The sequence below is a fragment of the Nyctereutes procyonoides genome, unplaced genomic scaffold (genome assembly GCF_905146905.1).
Source record: "Nyctereutes procyonoides isolate TBG_1078 unplaced genomic scaffold, NYPRO_anot_genome, whole genome shotgun sequence".
Classification (NCBI taxonomy): domain Eukaryota; kingdom Metazoa; phylum Chordata; class Mammalia; order Carnivora; family Canidae; genus Nyctereutes; species Nyctereutes procyonoides.
The window spans coordinates 8,315,008-8,331,130 of record NW_026575047.1 but is presented as its reverse complement, the minus strand read 5'-3'; the positions used below and the strand labels follow the sequence as shown (position 1 = coordinate 8,331,130).

At 37.6% G+C, this 16,123-nt stretch overlaps 1 protein-coding gene across 2 annotated transcripts in view; it reads right to left on the bottom strand.

Moving 5' to 3' along the window:
• Positions 1 to 2,336: 2,336 nt before the first annotated feature.
• STIM2 (stromal interaction molecule 2) overlaps positions 2,337 to 16,123 on the bottom strand; it is a 140,522-nt gene continuing 126,735 nt past the window's right edge. For both annotated transcript variants that reach the window (XM_055326599.1, XM_055326600.1), the window contains exons 9-13: positions 16,013 to 16,036; positions 15,491 to 15,591; positions 15,009 to 15,247; positions 8,299 to 8,572; positions 2,337 to 3,763 (exon numbers count right to left, since the gene is read on the bottom strand). In XM_055326599.1, the coding sequence (XP_055182574.1) occupies positions 3,286 to 3,763; positions 8,299 to 8,572; positions 15,009 to 15,247; positions 15,491 to 15,591; positions 16,013 to 16,036 (1,116 nt within the window). In that variant the 3' untranslated portion in view covers positions 2,337 to 3,285. The remainder of the gene's footprint in view (positions 3,764 to 8,298; positions 8,573 to 15,008; positions 15,248 to 15,490; positions 15,592 to 16,012; positions 16,037 to 16,123) is intronic.

The window sequence follows — 16,123 nt, the reverse complement described above, 5'->3', positions numbered from 1 at the left end:
TCACTGAAATGAAAAATACATAATATGAAAAAACTTTCCAACCATACTAGACATTATTCACCAATTAAGTTAGCAAAGTTTTAACCAAATGGTAGTTCAGAAGTGACAGTGTGAAGTAAAAGGGCACTCATACACTCCAGTATTGGTGGGTTATAAACATGACTATATGCATAAGAAACCTTAAAAATAGTCACACTCAAGGTATATACATAAAACTAGGGGTGTGTACATATACATACATATAAATTGTCTTTAGGCTTTCCTATACACTTCTAAAAATAGATATTCTAAGGAATCAAAATGTTGATTAGAATATATGTGGTAGGTATGACTTAGAAGTTGACACTACCACTTACTAGCTATGTGACCATCAGCAAATTATTAATTTTCTGGGCTCAGTTTCCTCATCAGTTAAAATGATTAAAAAAAACAAAACAAAAACCAGTACCAACCTTAGAAGGTGGGTGTAAAGATTATATGAGAATATATATTCGAGTTTAGAACTGTGCCTAGAACATACAAAGTGCTCAATAATTGTTAGATCCTAGTATTTTACGTATCAGAAATCAGAAACAGCCTAATGATTAATAATAAAAGAATGATTTAAAAGACTCTGGTAATGCCATGCAATGGCAGATTATAGTCACTAAAACGTTCATGAAGAGTTTTTAATGATGTTTGAGAAATGCTTATATTAAGAGAAAAGCATGCTACATATAGCATGTTTTCAATCATGTAACATATATAAATATATCAACATAGAGAAAATGATCTAGCAGGAAACAAACCAAAATATCAAAAATAGTTATTTGGGGCAGTAGAATTTAACCCACTTGCTGTTGTTTTTCCTCTTTATATTTTTGTATCATGAATTGTTTTGTGCAAGGAGGGTATTACTACTTTTCTAAACCAGAAAAACACCAGTTTTATAAGATTAATACAGTAACAAATGGGTAATTTGAAAAACTGACATTAATGCCTAACTCTTCACGTGTAAATGAAGTAATATAGAAATGATTGTGGCTTTCTACAACTCGATTATTCTGTTGAATTTACAAAGAGACAGGGGAGCACTGAACTAACACCAAGCAAGTACTGCAGGCAACATGGAAGCAGTAAAAATCCCTTGGTTGAATTTGTTTATAAAGAAGAACACGAAATTTTGCACAAACCACGCGTTCCCTAAGACAACCCACACTGTACTTAGGCCAGCCTCTTCCACCCCAGAGCCCACGGGCCAGGATCAGAGGTTCTGACCCAGAATTTCCTTCTAACCTTCAAAAGGGAGCGGGGCCTTGCTGGGGGTCCCCTAGAGCCATTCCTCTTCTCACCCCACTCCCTGCCCCAGCAGCTTTTACCTCTCCTACCTATGGAACTACACGGTTCTCACCCTTTCTCCAATTTCCAAAGGAAAGAACTGTCTGGTTGTAAGAAGGAGAAAGAAGATAAAGATATTACCTTCACCCTGAAGAAACTTTCCAGAATGCTTTTCAATGCTTTAGGCACATGACCACCACCCCTGCCACTTCCCCAAACAGCTTCAGTGCCATTATTCCTCAACTCCTGACCTTTCGGATAATCTTACCTTCTGATTAGTCCAAAACACTATGTGTGTTTCAGTTAATCAACGTTTGCCTTTACAGCACTGTCTCTTAAATATATAAATATCTGTGTATATAAGTATCATTCAAGACCTTCAGTTTTTAACAACAGTACTAAAGAGAATAAACCACCACAATTTTCAGAAGACTTCAGGAAATGGTTCATATTCTTCATAAAAATATTTCTTTGAAGCATACCTCAAAATAAACTTCCTACCAATCAGCATTTTCATCTAAGCAGGACATGGTTGGACATTACGGATTTTAGCCATACTGCTGAAAAACCACTCTAGCTAATACGTATCCACTGTTCACCCAGATGTCCATTCACACTGCATTAACCAGAGCACTTATGACTGAATTTTTAGAAGTAGTTTAGGCAAAAACTCCCCGTGTTAATGTACTTTGGCGCTCTATGTGACAAACTTCACAGTTAAAGCTACCCTTATAACCTAGCGGTTTAAGGAACCCCAGGCTTTACAAATTAATACAACACAATCTAAATGCACCATAAATTTATATTTGTTAATCTTGATATTAGAACATTTAAACATTTCAAACTACATAAAAATATGACAAACAATATAAAATGGAAAGAAATTTGTTGACAACTTCCAAAACATCACTATTTCTTATAGTGCAATTAAGCAACAGAACAGCTTACTCAGCTCTCCAGAAAATGTATAGTGTTTTTAGTGGAGTGTCATCAACAAAAATCAACACAGTCCCACACAATATATGTCTCCAATTTATTATCTTTTCCACAGTACAAATTCTTCACAAACCATAACTTCTTTGCTGTTATTCAAAGTCTGTAAACAAGTGCCTGAATCCCCACGTCCCCGACCTCAGGTTAAGCTTGTGAATGTAAGTCCTTCGATCAAGTTTTAACTCTTCCACGTGCGTAAGGAATCAAGAGCCTTCTCTCCTTAAATTATTTATATTTTATCATACAGCCTGCAATGCAGTAAATCACAGTGAAAGCCCTGGGAAAAACGAAACAACATGATCTTTACAGCAGGACTTGGAACTTTATAATATTAAATGCATTTAAAGAAGCTTCCCATAATAAAAGCGTGGGTTTTCATTTCCAGAAATCAAGTCAATTAGAAACCCTAGGTTCTACTTAAAAACCCATTTGATCTAAAAGTGAAAACAGTCCCCTATCCATAGTCATTTTATAAACTCTATACAGTTTCACTTGCAGAGATTTTTTTTTCCAGTCTGGAAAACGGTAGTGCAATTAATTTTACTTTAAGTCATTTATAGTCCAGGATGTAAATAGCTCTGTGGAAAGATAAGAAGATGGTGTGGTAAACAAGAAATTTTTGCAAGCCCATGCTGGCTTACTAGTCCATTAAAGCTTGTAAGTCCATAGTGGCTTTCAACAAAATGTTGTATATACATCACGAGTAACAAAGCAGAAATAAATAGGCAGAAATGACTGTAAACTGTCTCATCACTTAATGATTTTTCAGCAATAACTGGCTTGACGAATTGATTATATAGTCATTTAAATAAGCAGACAGTAGACAGTTGCCCTTAGGACATTCCACTATGGCATCCAGTCTGGAAAGCCCCAATGGAGTTACATTCCTAAAATTAAAACAAAAAAGGGGAATTGGAGGATGGGAGATTAAAGTTTAAAGATGCCACTTGAATGAATTCCATCAAGTCAGCCAGTTCACTTAGATTTCTTCTTAAAAAGGCTTTTAATTTTTGATGGCTTTTTGCTTTTCTCTCCATTATGACAAAGATCATGTGGGATGCTGCTTATCCTGGTGACGTGTGGGGCTTCCTGAACTGCTTTACTGTCGTTGCCGGCCGAGGAGCAGGATGTGTGGCGAGGTTTAGGCACCGGGATGCCACTAGAAAGATGGTTCATGCTACAGGATTTCTCCAAGATGCCATTGTACACTTTGCTGGCAGGACTGAAGATCATACTCTTCGTTTCTGTCAGACCTACACAATCAGGAGAACCCCGCGAGATATCTGCAGTTATGGGTGAATCTCCTCGGGACGAATCCTCTAGGGAGAGCTCATCTCTCGAGATCTTTCGAGGAGACAATGTTTGGTATATCTCAAGGCTCGAAGGAGGAGACTGTTTCCTTCCAATGGAAGAATTTAAGGAGTCACATTCTGAGGCTGTGTCTGGCACTTCCCTGGATGAGACAGAGACAAAGGTAAAATTTTAAATCGATATTTTCTAAGACGACTGGCAGATATGCTAACCAATTCTAACTAAAAACCATTTTTTTTAATCTATCAAAATGTAAAAGGGAAAAATAGTAAAATTCTACACACATTCAGACAAAATTAGAAAACTACTTTTAAATGACATATCAAAACTCAATGTTTAATATTTAGCATAAACTATAATAATGAAATCTTGCAACCTAAGAAACATAACCCAAGTACACCTTTCTTCACTTGTCAGAGAAATGAAAATGTTTCAGGTTTACAGATTTTTTTTTCGTCTCAGCTACTTGGGTGTTTTCTTTCAATACTGAGTATTTTTCTTCCTAAATCACATAGTTGACATTATGTATTTTAAAAGGTGAACTATAGTCATTCACTCCCTTTATTTCTTTAGTTATTAAATTGATGAAATTTAGCTTCCTAAGGAAGGAAGAAAGGAGTACATAAAGCTAAAATATAAGTTCTCCCAAGTTTAGAAACAAAGGAAGGAAGCTGAGGTACAGGTGAGTGGGGTGGGGGAGGGGGAGAGATGGGAGGCGAAGTCAGCGATGTAACGCTGTTCTTAAAAAGGTAGACATTCAACAAATTCTCATAGGTTTATTCCTTTGTGATCCCTCCACCCTTCTCCACAATAAAGAGAGAAGAGAAATAAAAAGGATAAGAAAAATAAAGTTCACAACCTCAAGGCCGACACACAGTAGATGCTATCAGCCATTCCGGCACAGTATCCCTCGAATCCAACACTTGTCACTCCCCCACTGATACTGTCCTTCCTAAATTACCAAGCAGTCACCTCAAAGATTTCCAGGGCTTCCTAACTGATCTCCCTGCTTCCCTTCTTGTTCCTGCCTCCTAGTTACTTCTCTACAAGGATGCAAAGGGGTTTTTAAAAACTCAGAGCACATCATTTACTTGCTCAAAACTTTCCAATGTTTCCTCCCGTCGTGAGGCTAAAATCCAAAGACCTTGCCAAAGTCCACAAAGCCCAGTAGGATGAGGCTCCAGCCGCAGGCCCCACCATTTTCTGTCTCATTGCACTATGGCCTCCTCCTCCTCCCAACACGCCAGTCCTGTGACTCCCTGGGGCTCTCGCACTTGCTGTTCCCTCTGCCTATTTTCTTTCCCTCCATCTCTACATGGCTTACTTCCCCGTGTCATTCAGGTCACACTGCTCAACTGTGCCCTCTCCAGGGATGCCTCCCTCAGCCACTCTATCCATAACAGTATTCTCCTTTTACCTGACTTTATTTAGCACTCCATAACATCCCACTACCTAAAATGATATTTTACATTAACCCTTCAGGGTCAGGGTCTCCAGAAGACAGAAGACTTAATGAGGACAGGGAGTCTTAGTAAATTCTGTATTCTCTGCACTAGAAGAGTGAGTGGCCCGCTGACAGTGGGTATTTAATAAATATGTGATAAATAAGTGAATGAGGGAGAAACAGATAAAAGAAAAGAAAAAGAGAAAAGATCTTGGATCATGTCTTATTTTTGTATGTACCACCTGGGATACAAATATTGTTCACTCTATGAAAGAAATGATTAAGAAATAAATAGTAGAGTCAAGGTAAAAAGCAACCGGCCGAAGAAATAAGGTGGGAGAAGGAAGAGAGCTGAAGACAGAATAGAAAGGCAAGGACACATACGATCATAATCCACCAGCTAGCACGAGGCCAGAACCTTGTCTCACTTGTCCTGGCAGCTCAAGTTATTAGCAAGTGCACAGCATACAGCAGGGAATTAAGTTCATATTTATAGAATAAATGAACTGCATGCTCTGTCACCCTGGATGACCTGTGATTACTGTCATTATTCCCACAGTGATATTACTTCTGACATGTATTTCATGTTAATATCACATTTTAGATCTGTATCTTCATTGCTCAATGTTTTTAATCATTCCTATGTACTTCACTTGCACACCTTTGTGCAGATTATTTCTACTACACTACAAGCTCTCAGAAGGTACAAAATCCCCTGGGCAAATAAAGACTTAAATGATGCTTTCGTATAATACAGTTACATGTGCTGCATAATTTTCAAGTGCTTTTACAATATGATAATGGGGAGTGCTAACAGAGGGCAAGAGGAAGTTCAGATAAGAAATGACTCAGAAATGGGTCACTGGGAGGGACTTTTCTGTTAGCTTCTTTTTGGAGTAGATATCCATTAAGTATACAGCATATATCTGGCTTCCAGAGCCAGATGCTGATTTGGTTACAATTTTATAAATTTACTTTCTACTCTGCTATGTGGTTTGAATGCTTTGTGTGTGAAATTCTAAACTAGGTTAAAAATATTTCAAAAACTAGTCTCTAAAATCTAAATAATAATGTGAAAAAAAAAATGATCTAAGTTAGGAGACCTAGATTCCTATCCTGGTCCTGCCCTCAAGCAGCTGCACAACTTTGAGCAAACCACTTAAATTAATCAGGTCTCAATTTCCCTGTCAAAGTAAGAGAATCTGAGTAATCTCTAAAACTACTCCTCATTCTAACATCCTAATTCCAAATCCAAATCTGAAGTGTCGCTTCTTCCGCATAATCAGTTAGATGTGGAATTCAGGTATAGTATAATCAATCTCAGACTCTTTAAAATGTCCCACTTTTTCTAGAGTATATATCCTTTAGAATGCTGAAGTTAATTATGTGTATTATTTACGCTTTTCTTTTTTTCTTACTGCGAGGTATAGGTGAATTCATGTCGGTTTAATGCCTATATAACAAGACTCAGCCCAAGGTACGATTTAAATGATCACATGTACATAATGCATAGAACATAAAAGATCAGTAAATAGTAAATGTTATTACTATTTTGTAAGGATTCTAGTGGTTTATCACATAAAAGACTAAATAAAGAGGAGGAAAAGTCTTCTGAATCTAAATTCTCATATTTATGGTCTAGCTATGAATTTCTGACACTATTATTTGAAATGATGACTAAAGGTTTCCATAAATGCAAAAATTCTATTGGACAGCAAAGTTCTAGAGTCTTCCTATTTCCATGAGCCACACAAAATTAGTTCCATCATTAAAACCATCTTGCAGGGGACTATAGTTATATTGCAACTGTTGTACAAAAAATCTACTCAGAAAGTGCTCCCTGAGCAAAGCTGCCTCAAATTCTCCAACCGTAATGAGGATACAAACTTTGGATTATCTCCTCAGGAATACGCCATAATGATCTTGGCTGTGCATAAAATCTACTTTCACTAGGAAATAAAACAATTATGTATGAAAATTATTATCTGATGGTGATGCCCACTGAAGAATCATATGATAGAGAAGAGCCACAAAGGGTCACTGAGAGCACCCAGCCCGTTCCCTCTGGTTCTGTTCTCGTGTGAGGACAGTAAGACTTCAGGGCTCCAGGGCTGCTAAGGGTGAGCAAAGTCAGAACCAGCGTCAGGTTCCCTGTCACGTACTATCACACTGCTCCTAACAAGGAATGTGGTTTGGAAGGAGGGATCCTCAGCTGCAAAGGGTCTCCTGGAGCACGGTGCTCCACAAGCTGGACTAGGACACAATGCTGCTATACCCATTTTATACAAATTCTTACATTTTCTTACACCTTCGGCATTTGATATTTTCTGTTCGCTAGCACAGCAAGTACTAGCACATAACAGAAAAAAATCATTAAGTGGCAACAAGTATTTTAAAAACTCAGTCATATTTAATGTATCTTTGTGTTCAAATATATTTAAGTTCCTGCCTTTGTATTTTACATATAAAACTGTTCATAAGACAAGTGTGCGTTCTGAGACTGGAGTCAATTGTGTGCAGTGGTCTCAAAGCAGCTATACGTCCAAGTATCTACCAGTGCCCGTGGTGGACGGAACTCTAAGATGGTCCCTAAACTTCTAGCCTCGGTGGACACACATTTCCTCTCCCAGTTACTCCATCGGGCGCTAACAGAGCTGCTGCTATGGAGGGATTCTACAGATGTCATTAGGGCCCCAAAGTAGTCTATCTTAATAGAGAGTATTGTCCAAGTGAGCCTTTTAAATTGGGCCCAGAGATTAGAGACCCAGCAAGTCAGAGGTTCCAATGAAAAAAGGGACTGGACAGAAGGCCAGTTTCTGCAGGGGGCTTTGCAGATGGGGCCTCTTGTGCAGCCACTAAGAACTGGGAGAAGCCCCCCGGCTGAGGGCAAACATGGAAACCGCGACCTCAGTGCTATAACCACAGGAACTGAATCGAATGAGGTTTGACGTGGCCCTCACGCTCCAGAGAAGAACAAGCCTCGCAAACACCTTGAGGCTAGCCTTGTGAGACCCTGTGCAGAAAACCCAGCCACATCAAGCTTGGACTTGTGCAAACAGAATGAGAGCTAGTAAGGGGATGTCACTTGAAGCCACTAAGTTTGTGGTAACTGGTTATGAAGCAACAGAAAACGAATCCACTGTGGCGCTCCTCCCCACCGCGCTCCTCCCCACCCGCGCCCCCCTCCCACCCACCCAGCCCAACAGAGACTGCAGGTGGTTCGCTGCCAATACCATTGCTTTTCAGCAGAGAAGTAAATGGCCTCCTCCTCCTCCTCGTTTCGATAAAGGACAGGACAACTTGACACTGAAAGGATGTCGGGGTCAGGGGAAGGCAGGGAGTGCTGCGGGTGCTGCGGGTGCTGGGGGTGCCGAGCGTGGGCCTGGTGGGGCGCGTGCGGAGGAAGCTGGGCGCGCGGGCACTGCGGTGAGGCCGGCACGATGCTGCGACGGGAGCGGCACAGGCTGCTGCTTCTGGCTAGTGACCCCGCGGGCTTGGCCATGGTCCCTGGAACCAAGCAGAAATACACACACATGCTATGAGACCAATGTCGCCTCTCGGCCCAGCGCAGACACACAGGCCGGCGACCTGCCCTTCCTCACACCAACCCGCCCGCACCACAGTCACCCCACCATCGTCACTGTCCTCCGTCACCAGGACTGCTTCCCAGGAAAGTGAAGAAATACAAAATTAAAATGGGATAAAAATGAAAACAGGGCTAGAAAATAAACAGAACATAAACCCATGAGGCCCTAACGTAAAATGTGACATTACCAACCACACAGGCTTGAAAATTTACCCGATGATAAATCTTTAAATTCAAAAATCATTATACCATAGTTTTAAGGAATCTGTACTTAGTAGCAAAACCTTTTATGAATTTTACTGTTAAAAAAACTATCAGTGTAAAAAAATAAAGGTTGAATTTTTCAATAATACGTGGTATCTCTTGAGATAACATGACTTGTCTGAACTGAAGTTTTATTTTTCTTCTCATATTTCAAGTTTTAATTTAAATTTTAAATTTAATTTTAATTTCTAACTAGTTAACACATAGTACTGGTTTCAGGAGAATTTAGTGATGCAACACTTACATATAACACCCAGTGCTCATCACAAGTGCCCTCCTTAATCCCCATCACCCAGTTAGTCCATCTCCCACCCACCTCCCTCCATCAGCCCTCACTGTTTATGAGGCAAACTTATGGTTTGCCGTCTTCTAAGAAGTTTTAAATGAAGTCATTTAAATACTGTCTCACAGCCAGTTAGGCAGAGGTCAGACTAAAGCTTGTTTCCTGAACGTGGATTACTATGGAACTAACCAGAAGCCTTAGATCAACTTGTTTCTGCTGCCAGTCTCAGCCTAGACCCATGCAGGTAGAAAACTTCCCCTACATGCTTCATATCCCCTACACTACATTTCCCTGACTTTGTTGAAACAGCTTTCCTAAGTTAGAACAGCCTTTGCAGGCTGAAACTGCTTGTTCTGGTAAAACTCTTAGGATCCTTCTCACTCCCTAACATTCTGTAAACCCTCATTCCTACACCCTTTTATAAAAATGTGTTCCTTTTGAAGTTCACACTATTAAGCACGTGACATTGTCACCTCTACTCCACCTGTCACTTCCCAGGCATTCCCCATCCAATCCACCCAACCGATCATCAAACTTGAGCAATCTCTTTTACAAATAAGACTTTCCAACACCTTAACCAATCATGGTTTCCCCTCTTCTTGAGGCATCTATGCCTCCACTCACTCTAAAACTTTCTCTTGCTGTCATTCAGGATTGCTCCATTTTTGATATTATAAATCAAGACACACAACTGAGATTCTGACCACGTTTCTACCTTTCTAGTTCACACATTCTGCTCCTTCCACTTGTCTGTTCCATTCTCTACCCCAAGCTCAAGCACCTTACTCTACTGATCAGCCCTTCTGTTGCCTTTATGTTCATCTTCTATTTCCCAACAGCATTTAAAAATCAATGCTGAAACAATAAACCTAAAAAAAAAAATGAATAAACAGCAGCAGCAACAAAAAACCCTCTTCTAGCCTCAGACTGTTACCTCTCTTCCCTTTTATGAAGAATTTTATCTGTTACTTTCTCCACTACTTCATCTTAACTCATTCATCAAAGAAAAGTGTAAAGTGCTCACAAAGTGTTGCAACTGTTCTCAACAAAGTCACAATCTACTTCCTTGTTGCTAAATTCAACAGATAGCTGATTCCTTCCCTGACATTTGACCAGCACCTGACATTGATTATTACTGTGTCCTTCCCTTGACTTCTCTAAACACATTCACATACTGGCCTGCTTTTATACAACAAAATAAAGACAAATAATATAAGTGATCTCCTCAAAGTAGGCAGGAAAGAGTTTGGCAAAATTTTAGCAGCCACTGATTTAAAAGAAAAATCATTCTTAGCAGAATAGGAATAAAATTAATTTCCTTAACTTAAAAGCAATCTACCAAAAACACAAAAATATATATATTTCACCATGAAATATTGGGAGCATTCTCTTTAATGGCAATTGTTATTGCCTGCAGTCACCACTTTTACTCAATATTTTACTGGAAGTCTTATTAGCCCAGAAAAAAAGATAGGGGGAGGCATACGGACTGAAAAGGAAAAACAACTTTTTATTATTACACACACACACACACACACACACACACACACACAAAAGATTCTTACAAGAATTCAGTATTTCTACATGTAAGATCAGCTTAGAAAAGTCAATAGCAGTTCCCTTTACATTGGCAACAAAGCAATTTGAAGTACAATTTTTTTAAGAAAGTGAACATGTTAACATGTTAACTACTACTAACATGTTAACTAGAAACAATCCTATGCGGTATCCAGAAATTTATCTTTTAAAAAAAATGTGCACGAATTGTACAAAGAAAAAAAATTTTTTAAGATTTTATTTATTTATTCATGAGAGACACAGAGCAAGAGAGGCAGAGACAGAGGCAGGGGGAGAAGCAGGCTCCCTGCAGGAAGCCTGATGTGGGACTCGATCATGCCCTGAGCCAAAGGCAGATGCTCAACCACTGAGCCACCCAGGTGTCCCAGTACAAAGAAAATTTTAAATGTTACTTAAAGACATAAAAGCAGATCCCAATAAATGAAACTGATGAATAATAATGCTTCCCAAAAACACGAATAAATTCAAAGAAATTCCAGTAAAAACTCAATGGAACTTCTCATGGAATTTCATAAACTAATCCTAAAATTCATATTGGCCAAAAAATAGCAATTCTGAATTTGAATAATAAGGAAGATTTAGGCCTTTCAAACCTCAACAGTTACAACAAAACTATAAATAGCAACTAAAGCAGAATTGAACCAATGGAACAGGACAGAGAGCCTGGAAGCACCTGTGCACCAATGTAGAGACGGGGGATTACAAACCGGCAGGGACAGAGCGGGAATGAGGCTGGGACAACTGCTTATCCATACATCAGGAGATATATTTAGAGTCCTATCTCACAACAGGAACAAAAATAACTTCCAGGTAGATTAAAAGACTAAGGGATTAAAGCAAATCTAAAATGCTTTTAGGAGAGCAAACAACAATCTATCATCTTCTGAAAAATACATAAAAAACAAAAATCAGATCCATAAATTTGTCATTAGAAATGTTTTTTCAAAAACCCGTATGATTAAAAAAGAAAACAAATAACATAGTTCAGTAAAAAAAGAAGTCAAAGCCTGGGAAAAGCTATCTGCAGGCATCAAATAACCAGAAAATATTTTTAAAACTCTCTCAGATCAGTAAGGAATCTTGCGAGAGATTCCACAGTAGGAACAAGCAACTCAGAGAGAAAGAAATCTGAATGACAAACACCAGTAGATGAACTGGAACTCAATCTCAGTAGTCATCAAGGAAACAAAAATTTTAATAACCCTATGATATCATATCACACCCATTCAAGTGACAAAACAAATAAATAAGATCATTCCAAGTACTGGTGAGGATACGGACACATAAGCACTCCTACCAACAGTGGGTGTATGGGGGACAGAACCCTTTTGAGAGCAACCTGCAATGACCAGTAACAGCTGCCCTCCCAACACCATTTTCTAGGTGTCCACCCAGAGAAACTCTCAAAAGTTATGCATAAAGAGATAAAGGTAAGGTAAGGATGCTCACTGCAGTACTGTCTGTAAAGGCACAAAAAGTACAAAGAACCTCTTCCAATAGAAACATGGATTAATAAACTAATTTATTATTATAATGAATAAATAGATACACTGTGGTTAACTCATACTAAACCATTACAGTGAATTTAATGAAGCTGTATATGAACACAGAAAATTTAATATACTTGCAAGCAAAAAGACTTGTAGAACATTACCTACAATTTGATAACAGTAATGTAAATTTTTAAACAATTATGTCTATTGTTTATAGATACATTTGCAAGTAATAAAAGTACAACAGGCTTTAGAGTGATATACAACTTCAGAAGAGTAGAAGGCGATGCCATGTGGTTTAGCTATATGTATAACAGTTTATGTCAGAAAAAGGGATGAATAGAGCAAAATGTTAAAATTTGTTTATCTTTGTAGTAGGTGAACATTTTATTTTCAGTACTTTTAAGTACACCTGAAGGACTTTATAATAAGGAATTTTATTTTATTTTAAAGATTTTATTTATCCACGAGAGCCCAGAGAGAGAGACACTGACATAGGTAGAGGGAGAAACAGGCTTCTTGTACGAAGCCTGATGCGGGACTCGATCCCAGGACCCTGGGATTACAACTTGAACCAAAGGCAGACAGTCAAGCATTGAGCCACCCAGGCGTCCCTGTAATAAGGAATTTTAAATAAATTGCTACCACATTCCCACTATGAATATTTAGCACATACTATAAAAGCAATAGGAAAAAAACTATCATCTCTTCTACCACAAAGAGCTAACCTTTGATAATATTTTGTCTGTCCTTTTTCTTTACACATAATTAAATACAGACAATATTACTCTGTATATAGTTTTACAATCTTTTACTTTCCTCTTGCCATACCAAAGGCATGTTTCCTTGTCACTATTCCACACTTACACAATTCACACATACCCAAGGTACAAATTTAAAACTTCTCAGAGGGAAGATTAATAAAGAGGCCTTTATCCTACTCTAGACTCTAGTCCAACTGCCAAGAGTTTCTTATTCATCAGGTCTAGAAATCATGCTTTCATACTAAGCAGAGTGGAGTATCACTGTTATGCCACTGGGTGGAGGCAGAGCTCTCAAAGTGTAATCTTTGGCAGCAGTTATTTTTCAGATAATAAATTTCATCACTGAATTTCTAAATCATCATACTAAATTTAAAATCAACTCCTATACTGCTTTCACATTTCAAATTCCTCTGTATATCACAATCACTGAAAACTTAAGATAATTATTGACGCATAGACATTTTGCCCTATCAAGAACTTAAAAAAAAAAAGGCAGCAAGAAAAAAAACTAGTTAACTTTTTAGGGAATACATTATTATGCATACTTCTGATACAGAATAATTATGAATTCTAAGAGGAACTGTGACTCTAAAAAGTTACAGTTTTCAAACAAACTCATACACTTATGAATCAGTGTTGCATCTGGCAAGCTTAAGGGCATATAATTCAAATAAACACAAGCTGACAACATTTGAACAGCAGAGCTGGCCCAGATCTACATATAACTTTGCATCTGTAACTATTTTGCATCATAGGACAAGTAAGATGAGTAAAGTCACACAATCCAGGATTCACTGCATTTATAATCTCCTTTGTTCCCTACTGTTTTAAAAGTTTAGTGTGCCTACCCAACTGACGTGCATTATCTGTCTGTCCTTAAACCAGAAAATTAAGGCCACAGAAATGAACACAGGGCATAGTCATTTACTATTTATTTGCGAATTTAGGGCTTTACTTCATGAAACTGTTCTAATAATCAGAACCCTTTGTCGATCATAATGTCAGGAAAAAGGTAACAATTGGATTTAAAAAATTCAAACTTGAAAATATTTATATATCATGATTTGTCTTAAAACTAAAATTTCTATCTAAGTTTTCAACCCATCAAAGATTAAACTCTGCTTTTCATTCTTTGGAATCTTGTTGTACCTACAGTTTCAAAAAGGTCACACAGATTGGGAAAGTGCATCAGTCAGGCAATAACAAAGATGAAAAGTTTTTCAAAGAATTTCTAATATAAGAATATACCATTTTAAATTCAAACTGTCTATACTTTTGCAAAAAGTCCAAATACTAATAAATTCTAAAAATAAAGTCTAAAATACTTAAATTTTACCTTCCTACCAAAATGTATTCCTTACAATGTAAAAACTCAAAGAATACAGCATAACAAGGCAATATATGAAAATTGTATACCTGTTAAAACTACCTTTGGGAGGAGCTCCACTTTCTAGCAATGAAAAAATGTTTTTGTAAACATAAGCACAGTTTCATGAGTTAAAATACAGCAGGATAATGGTCTTTCAATAAGAGGACAGAACTGGAAAAGCAAAACAAAACAAAACAAAAAACCATGCCTATTGGGAATGGCAACTCAATTTCAAATAAAAGACTGACACAAAGTCACACAGTTGGTTAGTCAGTGGCACCAAGATCTTCTAATTTTTACTTTCTACTATAGATTAAGCTGCCATTTGAAAGGATATTTACCCTCAGAGTTCAGCACTTTGTTCATACAATATTTAGCAGGTAGGAAGCATGACTGTATGTGTGTGTGTTTGTATGTATAGAAACACACACCTGATATATTATTCTCTCACATGGTAAAGACAAATTATTAACCACAAAAGGAAAAAAGACAAAAAGAAAGAGCAAAATTTTTATCATCGATTTCAAAGTCAATGATTCATAAAAGGAAAGGTAGAAAGTTACCTTAAAAACTGTACCAACTCTGTTTTTTGGACTCCCCACTTACCGGGAAACTGTGACACTATTGGGGGCGTATCTTCATCTAAATCATCAACTCCTCCAGCAATTGGATAGGGTGGAATGGAGACTCTGGGCATCACCACCCAGCTGTGATCAGAATATAGGGAAGAGGTCAAGCTGGGGAGTCCCGAGTTGTGGGCTATCTGAAAGCCACAGATCTTCTCAATCTGCTGCCAGCGAAAAAGTCGTTCTCGTAAACAAGTTGTCAGTTCAGAGAGTGCTTTCCTAAAAGAGCCAAGGTAGGAATTACTTGTTGCGTCAAAGAATCTTCAATATGGCACTAAAACAGGTAACTACGTGAACATACCGAGGCAATAAACTAATTGCAAGAAGGAATCACTCCTCTTTAAAATTAGTATAGATTATGGAATTACAAAAGCTAAACTGATAAAGTAATATATGAACTCTTTGTAAATTACACATTTCAACATAATACAGATAAACACATAGCTAAAATAACATTCTTACTTTGCTTCCAGAATTTTGTGATCTACCTCATCAAGGGAGGAGCTATGTGCAACATGCAGAGTCCCAAAGACTGTGCTTCTTTTCTTTTTAATTTTCTCTGCCTAGAAACCCAAGGAGAGAAAAAATAAGGGTAGGTTTGGAAAAAAAATACACACATATTAATGAAGTTTGTTCTGAATATATTAATAATCAGAAAATCAGTAGAGAATTATATTAGCCAAAATAAAGGCCTAATTTCCAAAAAAAGAAAACAGATGAGGAAGAAAGCATGCTTTCCTAAGCCAATCAACAAAATTCAAAACTTTGTTCTGGAGAATTTTTCTCTTATTTTGATGGTTCAGAAAGACCTCAATCTTCCATTAAAACTAACAAAATAACATTAATCATATCCTACTGCAATGAAGTGTTAGTGAGTGAACTGAGTTTTTTTTTTTTTTTTTTTTGCTGGAAATCAGATTAAAACTTAATCTCATTTCACACAATTTAATAAGAGTCAGACATTAATTTCTAGTAACTACTAACCTGAATCAGATATGAAGCAGCAACCTAGAGGAGAAAAGCTCTGTATAAAACATTTATGATAATGATAACAGGGATGATTTTTAAATGACACTAAGGTCATTCTGAAAGGTA